The sequence below is a fragment of the Mustelus asterias genome, chromosome 1 (assembly GCF_964213995.1).
Source record: "Mustelus asterias chromosome 1, sMusAst1.hap1.1, whole genome shotgun sequence".
NCBI lineage: Eukaryota > Metazoa > Chordata > Chondrichthyes > Carcharhiniformes > Triakidae > Mustelus > Mustelus asterias.
Genome location: NC_135801.1, coordinates 192,581,404 through 192,607,174, shown reverse-complemented (window position 1 = coordinate 192,607,174; position 25,771 = coordinate 192,581,404). Strand labels below are relative to the sequence as shown.

The 25,771-nt window shown below is 45.6% G+C and overlaps 1 protein-coding gene across 1 annotated transcript in view; it reads right to left on the bottom strand.

The window, feature by feature from the left end:
* m1ap (meiosis 1 associated protein) overlaps window positions 1-25,771 on the bottom strand; it is a 90,183-nt gene that overhangs the window by 4,897 nt on the left and 59,515 nt on the right. Inside the window, exon 9 of the mRNA XM_078199792.1 lies at window positions 16,866-17,026. Within this exon, the coding sequence (XP_078055918.1) occupies window positions 16,866-17,026 (161 nt within the window). The remainder of the gene's footprint in view (window positions 1-16,865; window positions 17,027-25,771) is intronic.

Genomic DNA, 25,771 nt, shown 5'->3' with positions numbered 1-25,771 from the left:
TGGCCTTTGCTTAAGTGCAATCATGCCTTTTATCTCAACTACTGCATGTAATAGTGATTTCCAACATTCGGGGGGCACGGTGGCACAGTGGTTAGCACTGCTGCCTCACAGAGCCAGGGACCTGGGTTCAATTCCGGCCTCGGGGTCACTGTCTGTGTGGAGTCTGCATGTTCTCCCCGTGTCTGCATGGGTTTCCTCCGGGTGCTCTGGTTTCCTCCCACAGTCCAAAGATGTGCGGGTTAGGTTAATTGGCCATGCTAAATTGCCCCTTAGTGTCAGAGAGATTAGCAGGGTAAATGTGTGGGATTATGGGAATAGGGTCTGGTTGGGATGTGGTCGGTATAGACTCGACGGGCTGAATGGCCTCCTTCTGTACTGTAGTGATTCTATGATTTGCACCACTCCTTGGCTAAAGATGTTTCTCCTGAGTTCTTCATTGGGTTTAAGTTTTCGGTCACGCACTCAGTAATATGTCAGCAGATTTTACTGAACTAGTTATGTTTCATGGTGGAAATACAAAATGGTTCCAGCGATTCTATAAATAGTGGATGCCACCCCTTCGGCAAGTGTGTGTGTGTGTTTCAGTTCTCTTTGTTGACTTCCTTGTTTCTTTTTAAAAGGTCAACCTACATCAATTTCAGATTTTTTTTGCTTTTCATTTTTTTTCTTGTTTTACTTCTCTATTTTAATCGTCAGCTGATTTTTTTTTTGTCAGTTTGATTACTGACGCACGAAGAAATCTATAGCTAAGCTTGAGCTCCCAACCTAGACAGACCGTTTCTACATAAATAGAGTTTCTGTTCGCCTGAAAAAGAAATTTCTTCTTTGAACTGTTTTGACTCTGTTGGGCTTTGAGACTAAACCGCATTGGCATGGGACTGGAGTCACATATAGACTAGAGTTTTTTTTTAAATTCCCCAGACACTCCATTGGAAGCTATCAATGTTCATTTAAAAAGAGGAAATAATTTTAGAAATATTTGGTGGTTCAAGTGTTTGCAAAAATCTAACCTAGTGAGGTGTCCGTGGCCGAGTGGTATTATTGCTAGACTATTAATCCAGAAACTCAGCTAATGTTCTGGGGACCCGGGTTCAAATCCTGTCACGGCAGATAGTGGAATTTGAATTCAATATTTTAAAAAATCTGGAATTAAGAATCTACCGATGACCATGAAACTATTGTCGATTGTTGTAAAAACCCATCTGGTTCACTAATGTCCTTTAGGAAAGGAAATCTGCCATCCTTATCTGGTCTGGCCTACATGTGACTCTAGAGCCACAGCAATGTGGTTGACGCTCAACTGCCCTCTGAAATGGTCTAGCAAGCTACTCAGTTCTAGGGCAACTAGGGTGGGCAATAAATGCTGGCTAGCCAGTGATGCCCATGTCCTATGAATGAATAAAAAACAAGAACAGAGAACAAAGAAAATAAAATTACACACGGGAACAGGCCCTTTGGCCCTCCAAGCCTGCATCGACCATGCTGTCCGACTGAACTAAAATCCCCTATCCTTTCGGGGACCATATCCCTCTATTCCCATCCTATTCATTTAAATCTGGACAAATGTGAGGTAATGCATTTTGGAAGGTCTAATACAGATAGGAAATATACAGTAAATGGCAGAACCCTTAGGAGTATTGATAGGCAGAGGGATCTGGGTGTACAGGTACGCAGGTCACTGAAAGTGGCAATGCAGGTGGAGAAGGTAGTCAAGAAGGCATACGGCATGCTTGCCTTCATCGGCCGGGGTATTGAGTTTAAAAATTGGCAAGTCATGTTGACGCTTTATAGAACCTTAGTGAGGCCGCACTTGGAATATAGTGTTCAATTCTGGTCGCCACACGACCAGAAGGATGTGGAGGCTTTGGAGAGAGTACAGAAAAGATTTACCAGGATGTTGCTTGGTATGGAGGGCATGAGCTATGAGGAGAGGTTGGAGAAACTTGGTTTGTTCTCACTGGAGCGACGGAGGTTGAGGGGAGACCTGATAGAAGTCGACAAGATTGTGAGAGGCATGGACAGAGTGGATAGTCAGAAGCTTTTTCCCAGGTTGGAAGAGTCAATTACTAGGGGGCATAGGTTTAAGGTGTGAGGGGCAAGTTTTAAAAGAGATGTACGAGGCAGATTTTTTACACAGAGTAGTGGATGCCTGGAACTCGTTGCCGGGGGAGGTAGTGGAAGCGGATATGGTAGTGACTTTTAAGGGGCGTCTTGACAAGTACGTGAATGAGATGGGAATATGGTCCCCGGAAGCGTAAGGGGTTTTAGTTAAGTCAGGCAGCATGGTCGGTGCAGGCTTGGAGGGCCAAAGGGCCTGTTCCTGTGCTGTAATTTTCTTTGTTCTTTGTTCTTATTCATGTATTTGTCCAAACTCACTATTGTATCTGCTTCCACCACCTCCCTCGGCAGCGGGTTCCAGGCACCCACCATCCTCTGTGTAAAAAAAACTTGCCTTGTACATCTCCTTTAAACCTTGCCCCTCACACCTTAAACCTATGCCCCCTAGTAATTGGCTCTTCCATGCTGGGAAAAAGCTTCCGACTATCTACTCTGTCCATGCCCCTCATTATCTTGTAGGCTTCTATCAGGTCGCTCCTCAATCTCCGTCATTCCAGTGAGAACAAACCAAGTTTCTCCAATCTCTCCTCACAGCTAATTCCCTCCATGCCAGGCAACATCCTGGTAAATCTTTTCTGTACCCTCTCCAAAGTCTCCACATCCTTCTGGTAGTGTGGCGACCAGAATTGAACACTATATTCCAAGTACGGCCTAACTAAGGTTCTATAAAGATGCAACATGACTTGCTAATTTTTAAACTCAGTGCCCCGGCCGATGAAGGCAAGCATGCCATATGCCTTTTTAACTATCTTCTCCACCTGCATTGCCACTTTCAGTGACCTGCGTACCTGTACACCCAGATCCCTCTGCCTATCAATACTCTTGAAGGGTTCTGCCATTTACTGTATATTTCCTATCTTTATTGGACCTTCCAAAATGCATTACCTCACATTTGTCTGGATTAAACTCCATCTGCCATCTCTCCGCCCAAGCCTCCAACTGATCTATATCCTGCTCTATCCTCTGATAGTTCACATCGCTATCTGCAAATCCACCAACATTTGTGTCGTCCGTAAACTTACTAATCAAACCAGTTACATTTTCCTCCAAATCATTTATATATATTACAAACAGCAAAGGTCCCAGCACTGATCCCTGAGGAACGCCACTTGTCACAGCCCTCCATTCAGAAACACACCTTTCCACTGCTACCCTCTGTCTTCTATGACCGAGCCAGTTCTGTCTCCAACTTGCCAGCTCACCTCTGATCCCATGCGACTTCACCTTCTGCACTAGTCTGCCACGAGGGACCTTGTCAAAGGCCTTACTGAAGTCCATGTAGACAACATCCACTGCCCTACCCTCATCAATCATCTTTGTCACTTCCTCGAAAAACTTGATCAATTTCGTGAGACACGACCTCCCCTTCACAAAACCATGTTGCCTCTCACTCATACGTCCACTTATTTCCAAGTGGGAGTAAATCCTGTCTCGAAGAATCCTCTCCAATAATTTCCCTACCACTGATGTAAGGCTCACCGGCCTGTAATTACCTGGATTATTCTTGCTACCCTTCTTAAACAAAGGAACAACATTGGCTATTCTCCAATCCTCTGGGACCTCCCCTGTACAGTAAGAAGTCTCACAACACCAGGTTAAAATCCAACAGGTTTATTTGGTAGCAAATACCATAAGCTTTCGGAGCACAGCTCCTTCGTCAGATGGAGTGGTTATCTGTTCTCAAACAGTGCAACAGACACAGAAATCAAATTACAGAATACTGATTAGAATGCAAATCTCTACAGCCAGCCAGGTCTTAAATGTACAGACAATGTGGGTGGAGGGAGCATTCTCCACCCACATTGTCTGTACATTTAAGACCTGGCTGGCTGTAGAGATTTGCATTCTAATCAGTATTCTGTAATTTGATTTCTGTGTCTGCACTGTTTGAGAACAGATAACCACTCCATCTGACGAAGGAGCTGTGCTCCGAAAGCTTATGGTATTTGCTACCAAATAAACCTGTTGGACTTTAACCTGGTGTTGTGAGACTTCTTACTGTGCTTACCCCAGTCCAATGCCGGCATCTCCACATCATGACCTCCCCTGTAGCCAGTGAAGATACAAAGATTTCTCTCGAGGCCCCAGCAATTTCCTCCCTTGTCTCTCTCAGTATTTTGGGGTATATCCCATCAGACCCTGGGCACTTGTCTACCTTAATGCTTCTCAGGAATCCCAATACATTCTCCTTTTTGACCTCAACATGACTCAAACTATCTACACATCCTTTCCCAGACTCATCATCCACCAAGCCCTTCTCTTTGGTGAATACTGACGCAAAGTACTCATTTAATACCTCGCCCATTTCCTCTGGCTCCATGCATAGATTCCCTCCCCTGTCCTTGAGTGGGCCAACCCTCTCCCTGGCTACCCTCTTGCTCTTTATATATGTATAAAAAGCCTTGGGACTTTCCTCAATCCTGTTGGCCAATGATTTTTCGTGACCCCTTTTAGCCCTCCTTACTCCTTGCTTCAGTTTCTTTTTACTTTCCTTGTATTCCACACTTGCTTCATGTGTTCCCAGTCTCCTAGCCTTGACAAATGCTTCCTTTTTCTCTTTGTCTCGGCTCACAATATCTCTTGTTATCCATGGTTCCCAAAACTTGCCATACTTATCCTTCATCCTTACAGGAATGTGTCGGTCCTGAATCCCTATCAACTTACACTTGAAAGCCTTCCACATGCCAGACGATGATTTGCCCTCGAACATTTGCTCCCAATCTACATTCTTCAGTTCCTGCACAATATTGTTGTAATTAGCCTTTCGCCAATTTAGCACCTTAACTTGAGGACTACACTTCTCCTTATCCATCAGTACCTTAAAGTTTACTGAATTGTGGTCACTGTTCCCGAACTGCTCCCGCACTGAAACATCGACAACCTGGCCGGGCTCATTCCCCAATACCAGGTCCAGTATGGCCCCTTCCCTAGTTGGACTATCTACATACTGTTTCAGGAAGCCCTCCTGGATGCTCCTTACAAACTCTGCCCCATCCACTAAGTGAGTCCCAGTTAATATAGGGGAAGTTTAATTTAGACAAATGTGAGGTGATGCATTTTGGTAGATTGAACCAGGGCAGGACTTACTCAGTTATGGTAGGGTGTTGGGGGAGAGTTACAGAACAAAGGGTACATGTTCATAACTCCTTGAAAGTGGAGTCACAGGTGGACAGAGTGGTGAAGAAGGCATTCGGCATGCTTGGTTTCATCGGTCAGAACATTGAATAAAGGAGTTGGGACACCTTGTTGAAGTTGTACAAGACATTGGTAAGGCCACACTTGGAATACAGTGTGCAGTTCTGATCACCCTATTATAGAAAGGATATTATTAAACTAGAAAGAGTGCAGAAAGGATTTACTAGGATGCTACCGGGACTTGATGGTTTGAATTATAAAGAGAGGCTGGATAGACTGGGACTTTTTTCTCTGGAGCGTAGGAGGCTGAGGGGTGATCTTATAGAGGTCTATAAAATAATGAGGGGCACAGATCAGCTAAATAGTGAATATCTTTTCCCAAAGGTAGGGGAGTCTAAAACTGGAGGGCATAGTTTAAGGTGAGAGGGAAGAGATACAAAAGTGTCCAGAAGGGCAATTTTTTCACTCAGAGGGTGGTGAGTGTCTGGAACAAGTTGCCAGAGGTAGTAGTAGAGGCGGGTATAATTTTGTCTTTTAAAAAGCATTTAGATAGTTACATGGATAAGATGAGTACAGAGGGATATGGGCCAAATGCAGGCAATTGGGATTAGCTTAGGGGTTTAAAAAAAAAAAGGGCGGCATGGACAAGTTGGGCCGAAGGGCCTGTTTCCATGCTGTAAACCTCTGTGACTCTAAGTTAAAATCTCCCACCACAACAACCCTGTTACTTTAACACCTTGCCAAAATCTGCCTACATATCTGTTCCTCTATCTCCCGTTGACAGTTGGGTGGCCGATAATAAACCCCCAACATTGTGACTACACCTTTCCTATTCCTGAGGTCTACCCATATTGCCTCGCTATCTGAGCCCTCTGAGGCGTCCTCCCGCAGTACAGCTGTGATATTCTCCTTTAACCAGTAGTGCAACTCCCCCACCCCTTTTACATCCCCCTCTACCCTGCCTGAAACATCTGTATCCTGGAATGTTAAGCTGCCAATCCTGTCCTCCCCGTAACCAAGTCTATGTAATAGCAACAACATCATAGTTCCTAGTGCTAATCCAAGCTCTAAGTTCATCTGCCTTACCTGTTACACTTACACACATTGAAACAAATGCACTTCAGTCCACCAGACACACTTTGATTAGCATCCACACACTGCCTGCTCTTTCTCTGAGTCTTACTGGCCCTACTCTCTGGTTCCCCTTCAGTTAATTCACCTTTGGTTTGGTTCCCACCCCCCTGCCAAACTCGTTTAAATCCTCCCGTTTGACACTAGCAAGCCTCCCGGCTAGAATATTTATGCCTTTCCAGTTTAGATGCAACCCATTCTTCTTGTACAGGTCCCACCTGCCCCGAACAGACCCCAAAAAGTTGCACAATGAAAAATAATCTACACTTATTCTACTGGATAACGTGGGTAAATAGGAGGAGGCCATCCAGCCCATCATGCCTGTGCCAGCCCTTCCAAAAGAGCTACCCAATTAACCCCACTCACCTGTCACCGCCCCCCCCCCCCCCCCCCGCCCCCACTCCCGCAAGCCCTGCAGGTTTTGCCCCATCAGAAATTGATCAAATTCTCCTCTTAATTAAAGGGTATTAGTAACAGGAACGTTGTAAGTATTTCTAGCCTGGCTTGTGACTGTATGAACATGAAATAGTTACAGAAACCTCGCTGCATTGTGACCAATGTGTCAACATGACGGGCGGCACGGTGGCAAGCACTGCTGCCTCATGGCTCCAGGGACCCAGATTCGATTCTTGGCTTGGGTCACTGTGTGGAGTTTGCACGTTCTCCCTGTGTCTACGTGAGTTTCCTCCAGGTGCTCCAGTTTCCTCCCACAGTCCGAAAGACTTGCTGGTTAGGTGGATTGGCCATGTTAAGTTGCGCCTTAGTGTCAGGGGGACTAGCTAGGGTAAAGGCATGGGGATAGGGCCTGGATGGGATTGTGGTCGGTACAGATTCGATGGGCCGAATACACTGTAGGATTCTATGATTTATATAGTGACTCTCACCTCAGGATATTTCTAAATCACATCACAGCTTTTTTAAGTGTAATCCCTATTTCATTATAGAAAATGTGGTGCATGGCAAGCTTCCACAAGGCAATGACTGGACGATTTGTCTTAGTGATGTTGATGACTATATATTGGTTAGGACACTGGGAAGAACTCACTTGCTTCCCTGTATGTACCTTTCTCTCTGTCAAATGTTCCGCACCCTGACGGTGCATTGGTCAAATTTTCACCTATTTCTGTCGCTAATTATTCCTGGAGCAGGTGGCTAGTCTGTCGCCAAGGGCACTACACCACTTCAAGCATAGCCACAGTCACACACACAAACTAAGGAGCAATTTAGGTGGTCAATCTACCTAACCTGCACATCTTTGGACTGTGAGAGGAAACCGGAGCATCCGGAGGAAACCCACAGACGCAGAAAGAATGTGCAAACTCCACACAGTCAGTGACCCCAAGCTGGGAATTGAACCTGGGTCCCTGGCGCTGTGAGGTAGCAGTGCTAACCCACTGTGCCACCGTGCCATCTCTGTAGGTATATTGTAAAAGAAAACTAGTAAAAAGATAAAACCAATTAGGGACCAAAAAGGTGATTAATGCATATTGGCGGAGGTATGTCAAAGTCATAGTGATAGTGAAGTGAGTTAAGATGCGAGATGGGCGAAAAATTGACAGAGGAGGCATTCGAAAGGCTGACTGTCAACAGTGAAAGTTGATAAGTCACCAGGATTAGATGGGATGTATTCGATACCGAGGGAATGGTTGCTTGGTAATACAGAACTTGTATTGCTGAAAAAAAAAGACATACCATTAACTCTTTCCACTTTGCAATCATCAGCACAGATGCAAGAATACCAAATTTCAAAGGGAGCAACAAATTGTACTAAAAGAATCAGCACCCTCTCCTCATGCAGTGTAAAAAGCCAGCATGGATTGTGTTCAATTAACTTGATAGAGTTTTTTGATCAGGTAGCAGAAAGAGTTGATAGTAATCTCTATGTGGACTTTCAAATGCATTGTGCTATAAAAGTGCCAAATAACAGGTTTGTCAGCAAAGTTAAAACTCACACAATAAAAGGGACAGTGGCAGCATAGGTATGAAGCTAACCAAGTAACAGGAAACAAAGAGTAGTGGTGCATGGTTGTTTTTTGGAACATGGTATAATGTGGGGTTAGCTGGAGGTTGGGACAAGATCACTATTGATCTTGGTCAATGTTAATGACTTGGAGTTGGGTGTGCAGGTCACCATTTCAAATTTCTGGATGACATGAAACGTGGAAGTGTATTGAATGGCAGGGACTGTGAGACTTCAAGAGGACATGGACATGCTCATAGAAGTGGTGAGCACATTGTAGATGAAAATTAATGGAGCAAATCATAGAATTGTAGAACCCCTACAGTACAGAAGGAGGCCATTCTGTACGGACCACATCCCACCCAAGCCCTATTCCCATAACCCTACACATTTACCCCGCTAATCCCCCTGACACTGGGGTCAATTTAGCGAGGCCAATCAACCTAACCTGCACACCTTTGGACTGTGGGAGGAAACCCATGCAGACAAGCTCCACACAGGTAGTGAGCCGAGGCCAGAATTGAACTTGGATCCCTGGCGCTGTAAGGCAGCAGTGCTAACCAGTGCTGATTTGCACAGTGTGAAGTGATGCATTTTGATAGGACAAACAAAGAAAGGCAATGTAAAAGGAAGGGTGCAATCATCAAGGAGGTGCAGAAGGGAGGGATGTGGGTTTATCCATACAAATTGTTGAAGATGGAAGAGCAGGTTGTGATGTACGGGATCCAGGTTTATGAACAGAGAGATGGAATACAAAAGCAAAGAAGTTGTGGTGAGCCTTTAGAAAACACTGGAGTCTTGTGTCCAATGCTGGGTACCATACTTTTCCTAAAGTAAAGGCATTGGAGAGGGTGCAGAACTGATATCCAAGAATGGTTCCAAGAATGAGGGACTTCAGCGAAATGGTTGGAAAAGCTGCAGCTGTTCTCCTTGGAGAAGGGAAGGTTGAATTGAGATTTTACAGAGGTACGCAAAATCATGAGGGGTCTGGACTGAGTAGGGAGGGGAAAACTGTCTTTCCACTGGCAGATGGAGTCAGAGCCAGGCAACACTCAGTTAAGGTGTGTGGCCAAACGGGCCATCTAAAATGGCGATTTGTAAAGCACTCTGGGACAATAGGGCAAGAACTAAAATGACAGGCTGCAGTTTAAAAGACAGAGACAAACAGGCTGCAACCCTGACGAGTGAATAAACAGGATATGTTTCATCTCCAGGATGAAAGAGACTTTCTGGTCACACTGGGTTGTTTACCAGACATAAGGGCACTGTGACCCCTTATTTAGGAGGGAGGTATGTGACCTATGTGCCTCCAGCACCTACAGACATGGCCGCTGGGGACACACCCAGAGATCGGTGTGGCAGCACCTGATTGGACTCTTATCGATCAGGGTGATCAAGTCCTGATTGATTGATTGGCAATGGCCAAAAGGGGCGTGAAACCCAACGGGGTACAAAGGGTGCTGCGCAACCAGGAATCTCTCTCTCTCTTTCTCTCACCCCATGAATGGGCTACAACAACGGTGAACATCGCCAGCAACGGCCAGCACGAGGAGAGCCACCACACCCGAGAAGGAAGACCAGAGCCAGAGTGCCAGACCAGACCAAAGGACCAGACTACGCAGAGGACGACCGAGACCAACGCACAGATAAAGGCCAATATCTGCTTGGGTACTTGCCAGTCATGCAAAGTTAAGTTATGGTCTTATATTGGACTTGAACTTTAGTATTTTCCTGTAGATAACTTATCGTTGGTTGGGTGGGTGATTATTGATTTTGTAGGTTTAAATAAATATTGGTTGTACTAATAAGACATCTACTCGTGGTTATTTGTCCACCATATAAGGGTTAAAACGGACTGTGTGGCAGATAAAAGGCAACAGGTGAATAGCGAAAGAACCAAAGAGTGACATGCGGAAAAATATTTAATGCAGGAAACAATTTGGATCTGGAATGCACCATCTGAGAGTGTGGTAGCAGCAGAGTCAATTGTAGCTTTCAAAAGGGATTTGCATAATTATCTGAAGAGTCATTGCAGGTCATGGGGAAAGGGAGAGCGGAGTGGAACTGGCTTAATTACTCTTGAAGAGATTCAACACAAACACGATGGCCCTGAGTCATAGGCATAGACTCATAAAGCACAGAAAAGGCCTTTCAGCCCATCGAGTCTGCACTGACAACTACCACTAAGGTCACTCTAACACCATTTTCCAGCACTTGTCCCATATCTTGAATGTTTTGATATTTCAATTGCTCATCCAAATGTTTTTTAAACTTTGTCTGGTTGCCGGCCTCAACTACCTTCCCAGGCAGTCCCAGATTCCCAACACCTTCTCAGTGATTTTCTTTTCTCAAATCCCCTCTGAATCTCCTGCCCCTCACCCTAAAGCTATGCCCTCTCGTGATTGGCCCCTCAACCAAGGGGAACGGCTGCTTCCTATTCACCCTGTCCAAACCCCTCGTAATCTTATACACCTCAATCATGTCCTCCCTCAGCCTTCTCTGCTCTAGAGAAAACAATCTAAGCCTATCCAGCCTCTCCTTATCGCTCAAATGCTCCATCCCAGGCAGCATCCTGGTGAATCTCTTCTGTACCCCCTCTAGTGCAATCACATCCTTCCTATAGTGAGGTGGCCTGAACTGCACACAGAACTCCAGCTGTGGCCTAACCAACACTCTGTACAGCTCCAACATTACCTCCTTGCTCTTATACTCTATACCACTACTAATAAAAGCAAGTGACTTGTATACCTTCTTAACTACCCTATTCACCTGCTCTGTTGCCTTCAGGGATCTATGAATAAGTACCCCAAGATCCATCTGTTCCTCTGAGCTTCCTAGTGTCCTGCCAGTCATTAAATACTCCCTTGTCTTGTTCCTTCTTCCCAAAATGCATCACCTTGAGCTTATCAGCGTTCAATACTTCCTGCCACTGTTCTGCCCATCTGACCAACGCATCTATATCTTCCTGTATAAAAGTAAATTACTGTGAATGCTGGAATCTGAAACCAAAAGAGAAAGTGCTGGAAAATTTCAGCAGGTCTGGCAGCATCTGTAAGGAGAGATCTTTATTTTCTCTCCTTACAGATGCTGCCAGACCTGCTGAGATTTTCCAGCATTTTCTCTTTTGGGTTTATATCTTCCTGCAACCTTCTTCACTATTAACCCACCATAGCAATCTTGGTGTCGTCTGCAAACTTGCTTATCATTGCCCCCACATTATCATGGGTCTTTATAATTCTATGAATAGTGCTGTGGGATCATTTACCTGTAGTGGGAAGATAGGGATCTCGGTTTAAACATTTCATTCAGAAGATGGCACTCCCAATGGCGCAGCACTTTTCAATACTGCACTGGAATATCAACTATGTGGTCAAACCTTTGGAGTGAGGCAATGAACTCAGGACCTTCTGACTCAGAACAGAAAGCTGGGCCACAACTGACACTAATGAAGCTGTTGCAGTGTAGGCTTTTTCCTTCTAATTTCTCATCATAAGTTCCTCTTTTTTACAATTATTAACATCAACTGTCTGATCTGCATTTCCTTTAATGTGTCTGCAAGTTTTCGAAATTAAAACTATGGATGATCTAACTTTTCGTTCCAGGCAGAGAACTAGTTTTACTGACCTGGTCCTCACCCAGTCCCTCCATGTGTGTTTTCCAATAGGAAAACCCTGGACAGTGATCAAGAAGAAGCTCGTTGCCCAGCTGGGGTGTCACTCAAAGTAAGGGGTGCCCATGCCAGACATCAAGGCCTAACATCTACCTTGGCTTACCAAACTTGCAAAGATTTAACAACAGTCTGTATTGACATAGTACCTCTACCGTAGATTATCTGGCTATCATGACGATGTCATTTGTGAGGTTTTACTGTGCCATATTGGTTGTCTCGTTTCCTACGGTGACACAGTGATTAGCGCTGCAACTCCAGAAATCTTAGTATCACAGCGCCAGGGATCTGGATTCAGTTCCCGACTTGGGTCACTGTCTGTGCGGAGTCTGCACCTTCTCCCCATGTCCCCAGGGTGCTCCGGTTTCCTCCCACAGTCCAAAAATGTGCAGCTTAGGTGGACTGGTTATGGTAAATTGCCCTTTAGTGTCAGGGGGTTAGCAGGGTAAATACGTAGGGTTACAGGGGTAGGGCCTGGGTGGGATTGTTGTCGGTGGGCTGAATGGCCTCCTTCTGCACTGGAGGGATTGTATGTTCTACATTATAAAGAACAAAGAACAGTACAGCACAGGAAACAGGCCCTTCGGCCCTCCAAGCCTGTGCCGCTCCTTGGTCCAACTAGACCAATCGTTTGTATCCCTCCATTCCCAGGCTGCTCATGTGACTATCCAGGTAAGTCTTAAACGATGTCAGCGTGCCTGCCTCCACCACCCTACTTGGCAGCGCATTCCAGGCCCCCACCACCCTCTGTGTAAAAAACGTCCCTCTGATGTCTGAGTTATACTTCGCCCCTCTCAGCTTGAGCCCGTGACCCCTCGTGATCGTCACCTCCGGCCTGGGAAAAAGCTTCCCACTGTTCACCCTATCTATACCCTTCATAATCTTGTATACCTCTATTAGATCTCCCCTCATTCTCCGTCTTTCCAAGGAGAACAACCCCAGTCTACCCAATCTCTCCTCATAGCTAAGACCCTCCATACCAGGCAACATCCTGGTAAACCTTCTCTGCACTCTCTCCAATGCCTCCACGTCCTTCTGGTAGTGCGGCGACCAGAACTGGACGCAGTACTCCAAATGCGGCCTAATCAGCGTTCTATACAGCTGCATCATCAGACTCCAGCTTTTATACTCTATACCCCGTCCTATAAAGGCAAGCATACCATATGCCTTCTTCACCACCTTCTCCACCTGTGTTGCCACCTTCAAGGATTTGTGGACTTGCACACCTAGGTCCCTCTGTGTTTCTATACTCCTGATGACTCTGCCATTTATTGCATAACTCCTCCCAACATTATTTCTTCCAAAATGCATCACTTCGCATTTATCCGGATTAAATTCCATCTGCCACCTCTCCGCCCAATTTTCCAGCCTATCTATATCCTGCTGTATTGCCCGACAATGCTCTTCGCTATCCGCAATTCCAGCCATCTTTGTGTCATCCGCAAACTTGCTGATTACACCAGTTACACCTTCTTCCAAATCATTTATATATATCACAAATAGCAGAGGTCCCAGTACAGAGCCCTGCGGAACACCACTGGTCACAGACCTCCAGCCGGAAAAAGACCCTTCGACCACTACCCTCTGTCTCCTATGGCCAAGCCAGTTCTCCACCCATCGAGCCACTTCTCCTTGTATCCCATGAGCCTTAACCTTCTTAACCAACCTGCCATGTGGGACTTTGTCAAATGCCTTACTGAAATCCATATAGACGACATCCACGAACCCTTCCTTCATCAACCGTTTTTGTCACTTCCTCAAAAAACTCCACCAAATTTGTAAGGCACGACCTCCCTCTTACAAAACCATGCTGTCTGTCACTAATGAGATTGTTCCGTTCTAAATGCACATACATCCTGTCTCTAAGAATCCTCTCCAACAACTTCCCTACCACGGACGTCAAGCTCACCGGCCTATAATTTCCTGGGTTATCCCTGCTACCCTTCTTAAACAACGGGACCACATTCGCTATCCTCCAATCCTCAGGGACCTCACCCGTGTCCAAAGAAGCGACAAAGATTTCCGTCAGAGGCCCAGCAATTTCCTCTCTCGTCTCCCTGAGCAGTCGAGGATAGATGCCATCAGGCCCTGGGGCTTTGTCAGTTTTAATGTTCCCTAAAAAACCTAACACTTCCTCTCTCGTAATGGAGATTTTCTCTAATGGGTCAACACCTCCCTCCGAGACACTCCCGGTTAACACGCCCCTCTCCTTCGTGAATACCGATGCAAAGTATTCATTTAGGATCTCCCCTATTCCCTTGGGTTCTAAGCATAATTCCCCTCTTTTGTCCCTGAGAGGTCCGATTTTCTCCCTGACAACTCTTTTGTTCCTAACGTATGAATAGAATGCCTTAGGATTCTCCTTAATCCTGCCTGCCAAGAACATCTCGTGCCCTCTTTTTGCCCTTCTAACTCCCCGTTTGAGATCTTTCCTACTCTCTCTGTATTCCTCCAGAGCTCCATCTGTTTTCAGTTGCCTGGACTTAACGTACGCCTCCCTTTTCATTTTAATCAGATCCTCAATTTCCCTGGTTATCCACGGCTCTCGAATCCTACCTTTCCTATCTTTCCTTTTTACAGGCACATGCCTATCCTGCAGCCTTATCAATAGTTCCTTAAAAGACTCCCACATGCCAGACGCGGACTTGCCCTCCTTGGAAAGACGGAGACTGAGGGGCAACCTGATAGAAGTTTATAAAATGATGAGGGGTATAGATAGGGTGAACAGTTGGAAGCTTTTTCCCAGGGCACGAATGACAATTACAAGGGGACAGAAGTTCAAGATAAGTGGGGCGGGGGGGCGGGCGTGGTTCAGTGTGGGGGAAGATTTTTACACAGAGAGTGGTGGGGGCCTGGGACGCACTGCCAAATGAGGTGGTTGAGGCAGACACGTTAGCGATACTTAAGACTTATCTGGATAGACACATGAATAGACGGGGAATAGAGGGATACAGGCAGTTGGTCTAGATAGGACAATGTGATCGGCGCAGGCTTGGAGGGCCGAAGGGCCTGTTCCTGTGCTGTATTGTTCTTTGTAAATGCGTCTTTGAATTAGATTTTGTGGCACACCATGATCACTGACATTTGGGTAGGATTTTGAGAAATCTATGGGATCTCTCTTGGTCACATTTGCCATTTAATGTGCAGTGTGGTGTGTTCGACCACAATTTGTATGCTAAATCATATTTACTTGATGTTAATTCTCAATGGAAGATATATATTGTAAATTATTTTATAAAGTTTATTTTATTTGTTTAAAACTATGGAACCTTGTGACTTTATTCTCCGAGTGGGTAAGTAAGATTTCAAACTCTGTCTACTTTAAACAAAAAGTTACTTGTCCTTAATCAGATTGTAACAATAGAGTCTATAATTTCCAAATGAACACTTGTATGGTGCAGCAGTGCACTGTTAATTGTTAACTTTTTTATGGCTCTTTCCATCAAGTTTAACAATATTACAACTGTTCAATATATTTTCAACTGTCGCAAGAAATTTATTGCAGTATTTTACAAACTATTAAAAGTAATAAAGTTTTGCAATGATAGAAATCTCTCAGTATAATTGAAAGTATTCATAAAATCGCACAGCAGAACTTTTATTTTGTAATATTTCACAGTAAATCACCAGAGGGCGAATGCTCTTGATACAAGCGGTAAAAAAGATTACTCACTTAACCAGAACTGTAAATAACCGGTTCAAGTTAAAATTAAGAATGTAAAGAAGATTATGCTTACTGCAATGCTAATAATATTCCGATTTACCCAGTGTGGGTGGTAGAAATGCACAACGTATTTACCTCCATCTCCTAATTTTCAAATGCCGCCCTCAGATTGTAATTTCTACATGCTCCCTTTGGACTTTCACCCCAATGTTAACTTCTCATCACACACACAATTCCCCATCAGTGAAAAGCTGAGCTTCCTACAAGATTCTCCCAACTACAATATGGAGCCAGTCAAGGGGACAAGTAAGATGGTGGTCTCTTTTTGAAGGTAGCACACTGAAGTAAGGAATTCAAATTCTCATAATGCGTCCTGTTTTTTGTATTACTAGTTATTCTTTCTCATATTGGTATTGTTCTTCATATAGGTATTGTATGCATGAAAATGTCTTGCTGTGGGCAAAAGAAATAACCATACTTAAAAATCTTTCTTCCACTGTTCATCAAGGCAGCAATGTTAATAAATGGAGCAGTCTGTATTTTGCACAACTGGTTAGCACTCAGTCAGGCTTTGGACGGGTTACGTGAAGAGCAGAACTCTACTCCGCACCAACCTAGTGTCTTGACCAAACTTCAGAAGAGCATCTTTTCTCAAATCATCATCAAATTTTTCAAATTGTTCACAGTGAGACTGTCAATTTAATCAGTGTGTTCCTCACCCTATTGGCACTAGACTAAATTAGCAAAGGATTGAGAGACTGAATGGTCTACTCCTGTTTCTGTATTCTCAAAATTCACCGAACCGAGAATCCTTGTCGCTAGCAGACAGTGTGGAGATTTCTTTTCCTCTTTCGTCTAGCGAGATTTGAATTTGGGTTTCTGAGTTAGCTAGGCCATGAAAATTTGATCAGTAAATAAATCAAGGAGGAACCCATGTCTACGACAGGCAGCAGTAACTGGAGATGTAAACAGGAAGTCTTACCAGTAACTTGGTAACCCACCGTCAAGAAAATGCTACTGTGCTACTTTTCTGACCAGTGAATGGAACACTCCCAGTTTCTTCAGTCTGGCACACGTGTAATTTCCAACCCCTGTCCCACAATAGCTACAGGTGCCACAAACAAAATGTCCTCCGGCGTTAGCACTAGTGTGTGGAAAACTAAAATTGAAAGAAGCATCAGAAACCTGACATAAACTCATCATCGTCATCTGGAAACTGGGCTCTTCTATAGGAGCAAGTACTCATAGGCAATGCAGGCCGGAAACTTTTAGGCTGATTGGTGGGCTGACGGGCTAATGGGAGGGGGGCCACAGTAGCTTTTATTTTACTTTGGTACGGCCTGTTCTGTTGCTGGAAGAGAAACACAAAGAAGAGATGAATAATAGTATAGCGCCATAACAAAATGAGAACATTTCCTGTTGACACCTATGCAGTGACTTTCCCATTAGCTGACAAGGTGCGAGATTGAATTTGCAATCTGTGTTGTGTTAGCTGATCTAAGTCAGGGCTACCACTGAAGCAAAGTTAATGTCCGTGCTAATGGGCTGGACTGGAAGGCACTGAACATCAACAACTCAATCACTATCCAGCAGCCACTCCCCTCCCCACCAGCCTCCCATTCATTAACTCTATCTACACTTCCCGCTGCCTCAGCAAAGCAGCCAGCATAATCAAGGACCCCACGCACCCCGGACATTCTCTCTTCCACCTCCTTCCTTCGGGGAAAAGATACAAAAGTCTGAGGTCACGTACCAACCAACTCAAGAACAGCTTCTTCCCTGCTGCCATCAGACTTTTGAATGAACCTACCTCGCACTAAGTTGATCTTTCTCTACACCCTAACTATGACTGTAACACTACATTTTGCACTCTCTTGTTTCCTTCTCTATGAATGGTATGTTTTGTCTGTATAGCACACAAGAAACAATACTTTTCACTATATACTATATACATGTGACAATAATAAATCAAATCAAATCAAATCACTGCCCCACCATCGCCACCTGGAAAACAAGAGTGCTCTGTCTTCGCATGGTGACAAATGAGGCTTGACTTTGGTTAATTAGCTTGCCCAGAAACAACAACTTACATTTATACAGTGCCTTTAATGTCCCAACACACTTCAAAAGAAACAATATTTGACATTAGCCATGGCAGATGATATTAGGACAAGTGATCAAAAGCTTGGTCAGAGAGATGGATTTCAGGAGTGTTTAAAATAGCAGCAAGGGGCAAAAAGGCAGGGAGGTTTGGGGAGGAAATTCCAGAGCTTACTGAGGGCAGGGACACTGAGGGTGGAATTTAATATAGAGAATAGGGGTCTCGCTCACTGGTTGAACACCCAGAGAGACAGCCTCATGTTGTCTCTTGAGAAGGTCTGATTGTCACATTGTGTGCCAATCGGGCATTTAACTAGGCAGCAGTAGGCTTTCCTCAGAAACAAAGACCTTGGGGGTGGAAGTCCCACCTGCCAAGAGCTGCCAGCCAAACAGAAACTGGCAATTCTTCATTGTAGGGAAGCCTTGCTGCAACTGTACAAAATACTGGTGAGACCACATCTGAAGCAGTTTTGGTCCCCTTATTTAAGGAAAGGTATTATTTCATTTGAAACAGTTCAGAGAAGGTTCACTGGGATGATCCCCAGAATGGAGAGATTGTCTTGTGAGGAAAAGTTAAGCAGATTGAGGCTCTACTCATTGTAATTTACAAGAATGAGAGGTGATCTCATTGATTCATATAGGATTTTTAAGGGGCTTGACAGGGTAAATACTGAGAGGATGTTTCCCCTCATGGGAGAGTCTAGGACCAGAGGGCATAGTCTCAGAATAAAGCAGTGCCAATTTAAGACTGAGATGAGGAGGAATTTCTTCTCTCAGAGGGTTGTGGCTCTTTGGAACTCCTTGCCACAGAGATCTGTGGGGACAAAGTCCTTGTGTATATTTAAGGCTGAGATAGATAGATTTTTGATCAGTAAGGGAATCAAGGGAAAAGAGCAGGGAAGTGGATTTGAGGAATGTCGGATCAGCCATGATCCTATTGAATGGCGGAGCAGACTCAAGGGGCTGAAGGGCCTACTCCTATTCCTATTTCCTATGGCCTAATGGTATAGCAGCACCACCGGGGAGGCAGTGACCTGCTGCCAGTAATTAGTTCACCAGAGTCTCAGAATCGCCGTGAGACCCAGGCTACAGGTGAGTGATGGCAGGATAGGGATCACTGGGAGTCATAGAGGTTTACAGCATGGAAACAGGCCCTTCGGTCCAACTTGTCCATGCCGCCCTTTTTTTTTAAACCCCTAAGCTAATCCCAATTGCCCACATTTGCCCCATATCCCTCTATACCCATCTTTCCCATGTAACTATCTAAATGCTTTTTAAAAGACAAAATTGTACCCGCCTTTACTACTACTTCTGGCAGCTTGTTCCAGACATTCACCACCCTCTGTGTGAAAAAATTGCCCCTCTGAACACTTTTGTATCTCTCCCCTCTCACCTTAAACCTATGCCCTCTAGTTTTAGATTCCCCTACCTTTGGGAAAAGATATTGACTATCAAGCTGATCTGTGACCCTCATTATTTTATAGACCTCTATAAGATCACTCCTCAGCCTTCTACGCTCCAGAGAAAAAAGTCCCAGTCTATCCAGCCTCTCCTTATAACTCAAACCATCAAGTCCCAGTAGCATCCTAGTAACTCTTTTCTGCACTCTTTCTAGTTTAATAATATCCTTTCTATAATAGAGTGACCAGAACAGTACACAGTATTTCAAGTGTGGCCTTACCAATGTCTTGTACAACTTCAACAAGATGTCCCAACTCCTGTATTCAATGCTCTGACCGGTGAAACCAAGCATGTTGAATGCCTTCTTCACCACTCTGTCCACCTGTGACTCCACTTTCAAGGAGCTATGAACATGTACCCCGAGATCTCTTTGTTCTGTAACTCTCCCCAACGCCCTACCATTAATTGAGTAAGTCCTGCCCTGGTTCAATCTACCAAAATGCATCACCTCGCATTTATCTAAATTAAACTCCATCTGCCATTTGTCAGCCCACTGGCCCAATTGATCAAGATGGGAAGAAGATGGTGGGGAGAGGAGGGGTTGGCGGGGGGCAGTCAGCAGCAAAAGTAGTTGGGTGGCTATTAGTTAGAAAAGGAAATTCCGTTTCCGATGCTAGGTCCTTCAAACTGGCACTGAGTGCTTAGGAACTATAGCCCCCTGCACCCTGAAGTCTGCCAGCAATCCCAATAGGATTTGTCTTTTGAGCTTCACGCTTGGAAGCCCTCACCCACCTTGGGTCTATACCAGTGGCAGCGGGATGAGAATTGGCGGCTATCCACAAGCCTTCCCATCACAGACTTATAATCGGGGCAAATCTTCATTCCCAATTAAATGCCTCCCCACCACCAAAATCACCTTGTGGGAGAGCATTAAATTCCACTCTGATGTTGGGCGACAATCACATTCACGATCTAGACTCACACATGGGACCAGAGGGACACTCATGTTCATGGAAACATAAATCAGCAAGGGTTAGCATTTTCAAAAGACAGGAGAAAGAATTTATGAAGACTGTCAAAAAGCTTTTTTTTTGTTTTAGCTTTAAAGTTCAGTCATAACACAAGAGACTAGAAGCTGTTTGGATCCACCAGAAACCTATGAGATCCTGGTAACTCTTTGAGATATTAAAGTTCCAATCAGGAGGCCAAGTTCAGATTTCAAACCTATTAATTACTGTTTTAATCCTCACAAGGAGGTTAGTGAAGGCCTGGAAATAAAACAAAAGATTCAAAAACATGAAATTTATAAATGACCTACAGTACTTACATTTCTTTGCATGTAATTATTAAAAAATCTCGTGTAATAATATTCTCTCTTGAAGACCTGTCATTCCTGCACATGTGCCTGCACAAGGTATGTCAGTGTGATTTGGACAAGCTGAGTGAGTGGGCAAATGCATGGCAGATGCAGTTTAATTTGGATAAATGTAAGGTTATTCACTTTGGTAGCAAAAACAGGAAGGCAGATTACTATCTGAATGGCTATAAATTAAAAGAAAGCAATGAGACCTGGGTGTCCTGGTACACCAGTCCCTGAAGGTAAGCATGCAGGTGCAGCAGGCAGTAAAGAAGGCAAATGGTATGTTGGCCTTCATAGTGAGAGGATTCGAGTACAAGAGCAGGGATGTCTTGCTGCAATTAATACAGGGCTTTGATGAGGGCATACCTGGAATACTGTGTGCAGCTTTGGTCTCCTTATCTGAGGAAGGATGTTCTTGCTCTAGAGGGAGTGCAGACAAGGTTTACCAGACTGATTTCTGGGATGGTGGGACAGACGTATGAGGGGAGGCTGAGTCAGTTAGGATTATATTCGCTAGACTAGACAGGGTGGATGCAGGAAGGATGTTCCCAATGATGCGGTTGTCCAGAACAAAGCATCATAGTCTAAGGATACGGAGTTACCCTTTTAGGACTGAGGTGAGGAAAAATTTCTTCACTTAGAGAGTGGTGAATCTGTGGAATTGACTACCACAGAAAGCAGTTGAGGACAAACATTGTACGTTTATGAGCTATGAGGAGAGATTGAGTAAACTAGGGTTGTTCTCCCTGGAAAGACGGAGGTTGAGGGGCGACCTAATAGAAGTTTATAAAATTATGAAGGACATAGATAGGGTGAACAGTTGGAAGCTTTTTCCCAGGTCAGAAATGACAAACACAAGGGGTCACAAGTTCAAGGTAAGGGGGGCAAGGTTCAATACAGATATGCGGGGGACGTATTTTACACAGAGGGTGGTGGGGGCCTGGAATGCACTACCAAGCAAGGTGGTTGAGGCAGACACGCTAGGATCATTTAAGACTTCTCTAGATGGCCACATGAACAGACTGGGAATAGAGGGATACAAACGGATGGTCTCGTTAGGAACACATGATCGGTGCAGGCTTGGAGGGCTGAAGGGCCTGATCCTGTGCTGTATTGTTCTTTGTTTTCAAGAAGGAGTTAGATATAGTCCAAAGATGTGCGAGTTAGGTTGATTGGCCATGCTAAAATTGCCCCTTAGTGTCCTGGGATGTGTAGATTAGAGGGATTAGCGGGTAAATATGTAGGGATATGGGGGTAGGGCCTGAGTGGGATTGTGGTCAGTGCAGACTCGATGAGCCGAATGGCCTGTTTCTGTACTGTAGGGTTTCTATGATTGTATGATATAGAATCTTGGGGTGTAGGGGATCAAAGGATATGGGGGGGGAAAGGCTACTCAGGCTACTAAGTTGGATGATCAGCCACGATCATAATGGATGGCGGAGCAAGCTCGAAGGGTCAAATGGCCTTCTCCTGCTCCTATTTTGTCTGTTTCTATGTCACAATGGCCGCGATTCTCCCAAAAGTGCTGAATTGGTGGGAAAACAGTTTTAAATCCCGACTGTTTTGTCAGTTCAGCTTCTCACCTGAATCTCCACACTCTGTGCACTGCAGAGGTATCAGTCGTGAATATCATTAAAAACCCAGAGGGGCAGGGCCTATTCACGGCAGAGTTTGATAGTTCTGGAGCTCTGCGCATGCGCAGTGGTCCCGATCGGTCAGGCTCCTCGTTTGCTGGCCAGCCCGCTCGCTGGCTAGCTCGGAACCCCCGCAGTGCTGCCCCTCCAGTTCCCTCCCCCCACAGCCTGATCGTGGCCCACACAACAATTCCCGGGCCCCAAGAACAAAGAACAGTACAGCACAGGAAACAGGCCCTTCGGCCCTCCAAGCCTGTGCCGCTCCTTGGTCCAACTAGACCAATCGTTTGTATCCCTCCATTCCCAGGCTGCTCATGTGACTATCCAGGTAAGTCTTAAACGATGTCAGCGTGCCTGCCTCCACCACCCTACTTGGCAGCGCATTCCAGGCCCCCACCACCCTCTGTGTAAAAAACGTCCCTCTGATATCTGAGTTATACTTCGCCCCTCTCACCTTGAGCCCGTGACCTCTCGTGATCGTCACCTCCGACCTGGGAAAAAGCTTCCCACTGTTCACCCTATCTATACCCTTCATAATCTTGTACACCTCTATTAGATCTCCCCTCATTCTCCGTCTTTCCAAGGAGAACAACCCCAGTCTACCCAATCTCTCCTCATAGCTAAGACCCTCCATACCAGGCAACATCCTGGTAAACCTTCTCTGCACTCTCTCTAACGCCTCCACGTCCTTCTGGTAGTGCGGCGACCAGAACTGGACGCAGTACTCCAAATGTGGCCTAACCAGCGTTCTATACAGCTGCATCATCAGACTCCAGCTTTTATACTCTATACCCCGTCCTATAAAGGCAAGCATACCATATGCCTTCTTCACCACCTTCTCCACCTGTGTTGCCACCTTCAAGGATTTGTGGACTTGCACACCTAGGTCCCTCTGTGTTTCTATACTCCTGATGACTCTGCCATTTATTGTATAACTCCTCCCTACATTGTTTCTTCCAAAATGCTTCACTTCGCATTTATCCGGATTAAACTCCATCTGCCACCTCTCCGCCCAATTTTCCAGCCTATCTATATCCTGCTGTATTGCCCGACAATGCTCTTCGCTATCCGCAAGTCCAGCCATCTTCGTGTCATCCACAAACTTGCTGATTACACCAGTTACACCTTCTTCCAAATCATTTATATATATCACAAATAGCAGAGGTCCCAGTACAGAGCCCTGCGGAACACCACTGGTCACAGACCTCCAGCCGGAAAAAGACCCTTCGACCACTACCCTCTGTCTCCTATGGCCAAGCCAGTTCTCCACCCATCTAGCCACTTCTCCTTGTATCCCATGAGCCTTAACCTTCTTAACCAACCTGCCATGTGGGACTTTGTCAAATGCCTTACTGAAATCCATATAGACGACATCCACGGCCCTTCCTTCATCAACCGTTTTTGTCACTTCCTCAAAAAACTCCACCAAATTTGTAAGGCACGACCTCCCTCTTACAAAACCATGCTGTCTGTCACTAATGAGATTGTTTCGTTCTAAATGCACATACAACCTGTCTCTAAGAATCCTCTCCAACAACTTCCCTACCACGGACGTCAAGCTCACCGGCCTATAATTTCCTGGGTTATCCCTGCTACCCTTCTTAAACAACGGGACCACATTCGCTATCCTCCAATCCTCAGGGACCTCACCCGTGTCCAAAGAAGCGACAAAGATTTCCGTCAGAGGCCCAGCAATTTCATCTCTTGTCTCCCTGAGCAGTCGAGGATAGATGCCATCAGGCCCTGGGGCTTTGTCAGTTTTAATGTTCCCTAAAAAACCTAACACTTCCTCTCTTGTAATGGAGATTTTCTCTAACGGGTCAACACCTCCCTCCGAGACACTCCCGGTTAACACGCCCCTCTCCTTCGTGAATACCGATGCAAAGTATTCATTTAGGATCTCCCCTATTCCCTTGGGTTCTAAGCATAATTCCCCTCCTTTGTCCCTGAGAGGTCCGATTTTCTCCCTGACAACTCTTTTGTTCCTAATGTATGAATAGAATGCCTTAGGATTCTCCTTAATCCTGCCTGCCAAGAACATCTCGTGACCTCTTTTTGCCCTTCTAACTCCCCGTTTGAGTTCTTTCCTACTCTCTCTGTATTCCTCCAGAGCTCCATCTGTTTTCAGTTGCCTGGACTTAACGTACGCCTCCCTTTTCATTTTAATCAGATCCTCAATTTCCCTGGTTATCCACGGCTCTCGAATCCTACCTTTCCTATCTTTCCTCAATTTCCCCAATGTGCAGCCCCTCCTGCACCCAGCAGTGGCGATCCACCCCCCCCCCCCCCTCACCCGGCAGACCACACCCCCTCTCCAACCGCTGCCCTCCCGCCATCCCAGACCGATCCTGTCGGCAGAGTGGCAGCAGGACCCCCGCACCCCCACCGATTGCCCCGCCGTCCCTTGGCACTGCCCGATGTCAGATGGGCAGTGCCAAGGTGCCCCCTGGGCATGGGCACTTTGCCCCTTGGACAGTGCCGGGGGAACAGTTCTGGTCACCTCATTACAGGAAAGATGTTGAAGCCATTGAAAGGGTGCAGAGGAGATTTACAAGGATGTTGCCTGGATTGGGGGGCATGCCTTATGAGGATAGGTTGAGGGAGCTTGGTCTCTTCTCCCTGGAGAGACGAAGGATGAGAGGTGACCTGATAGAGGTTTACAAGATGTTGAGAGGTCTGGATAGGGTAGACTCTCAGAGGCTATTTCCAAGGGCTGAAATGGTTGCTACGAGAGGACACAGGTTTAAGGTGCTGGGGGGTAGGTACAGAGGAGATGTCAGGGGTAAGTTTTTCACTCAGAGGGTGGTGGGTGAGTGGAATCGGCTGACGTCGGTGGTGGTGGAGGCAAACTCGTTGGGGTCTTTTAAGAGACTTCTGGATGAGTACATGGGATTTAATGGGATTGAGGGCTATAGATAGGCCTAGAGGTGGGGATGTGATCGGCGCAACTTGTGGGCCGAAGGGCCTGTTTGTGCTGTGGCTTTCTATGTTCTATAACAGGCTGGCACTGCCAGTGTGCCCATGCCCAGGGGGCACCCCCCACCACTGCCCGACCCCCCGGGGGGCTCCGATTGCCCTCCCTTCATTCTGGCGGCGTCTCCCAAACATGGGGAGGTAGTCTGAACCCCACCAGAATGAAGTACTCCTGGCGGGGTGGGAGATTCAATCGGGTCATTAAAGTTTCCTATAATGAACTGCTAAAAATACATTTAAAAAACATTCAAATTACTTTCCTGCCTTCCCGCTGGTTTCCAGCGTGGTCTGACCAGGCTCTGGGAGATGCGCATGCATTTCCGGCGCATGCGCAAATCCCGGAACAAGGCCGGCGACACACATCTCCCACTGCAACCCGCCAGAAAAGTTGTGGGTCGCGGTGGGAGAATCGTGGCCAATATTTCAATAAGGTTTTGAGTAGTTTCCTCTAATAATTTGCTTTGCTGCATTTGTATTTATTTTGGAACCTGTATTAATGACATGTTTTCCCAGCTGCAAACTTTTATTGCTATGTTAAAGACAATATGAAACTGCAAACTGTTGCAGTTTGCCACGATTCATCAAAGCAGATTTGTCAATTCTTTGTTGCTTCCTATTTGTGTTGTGG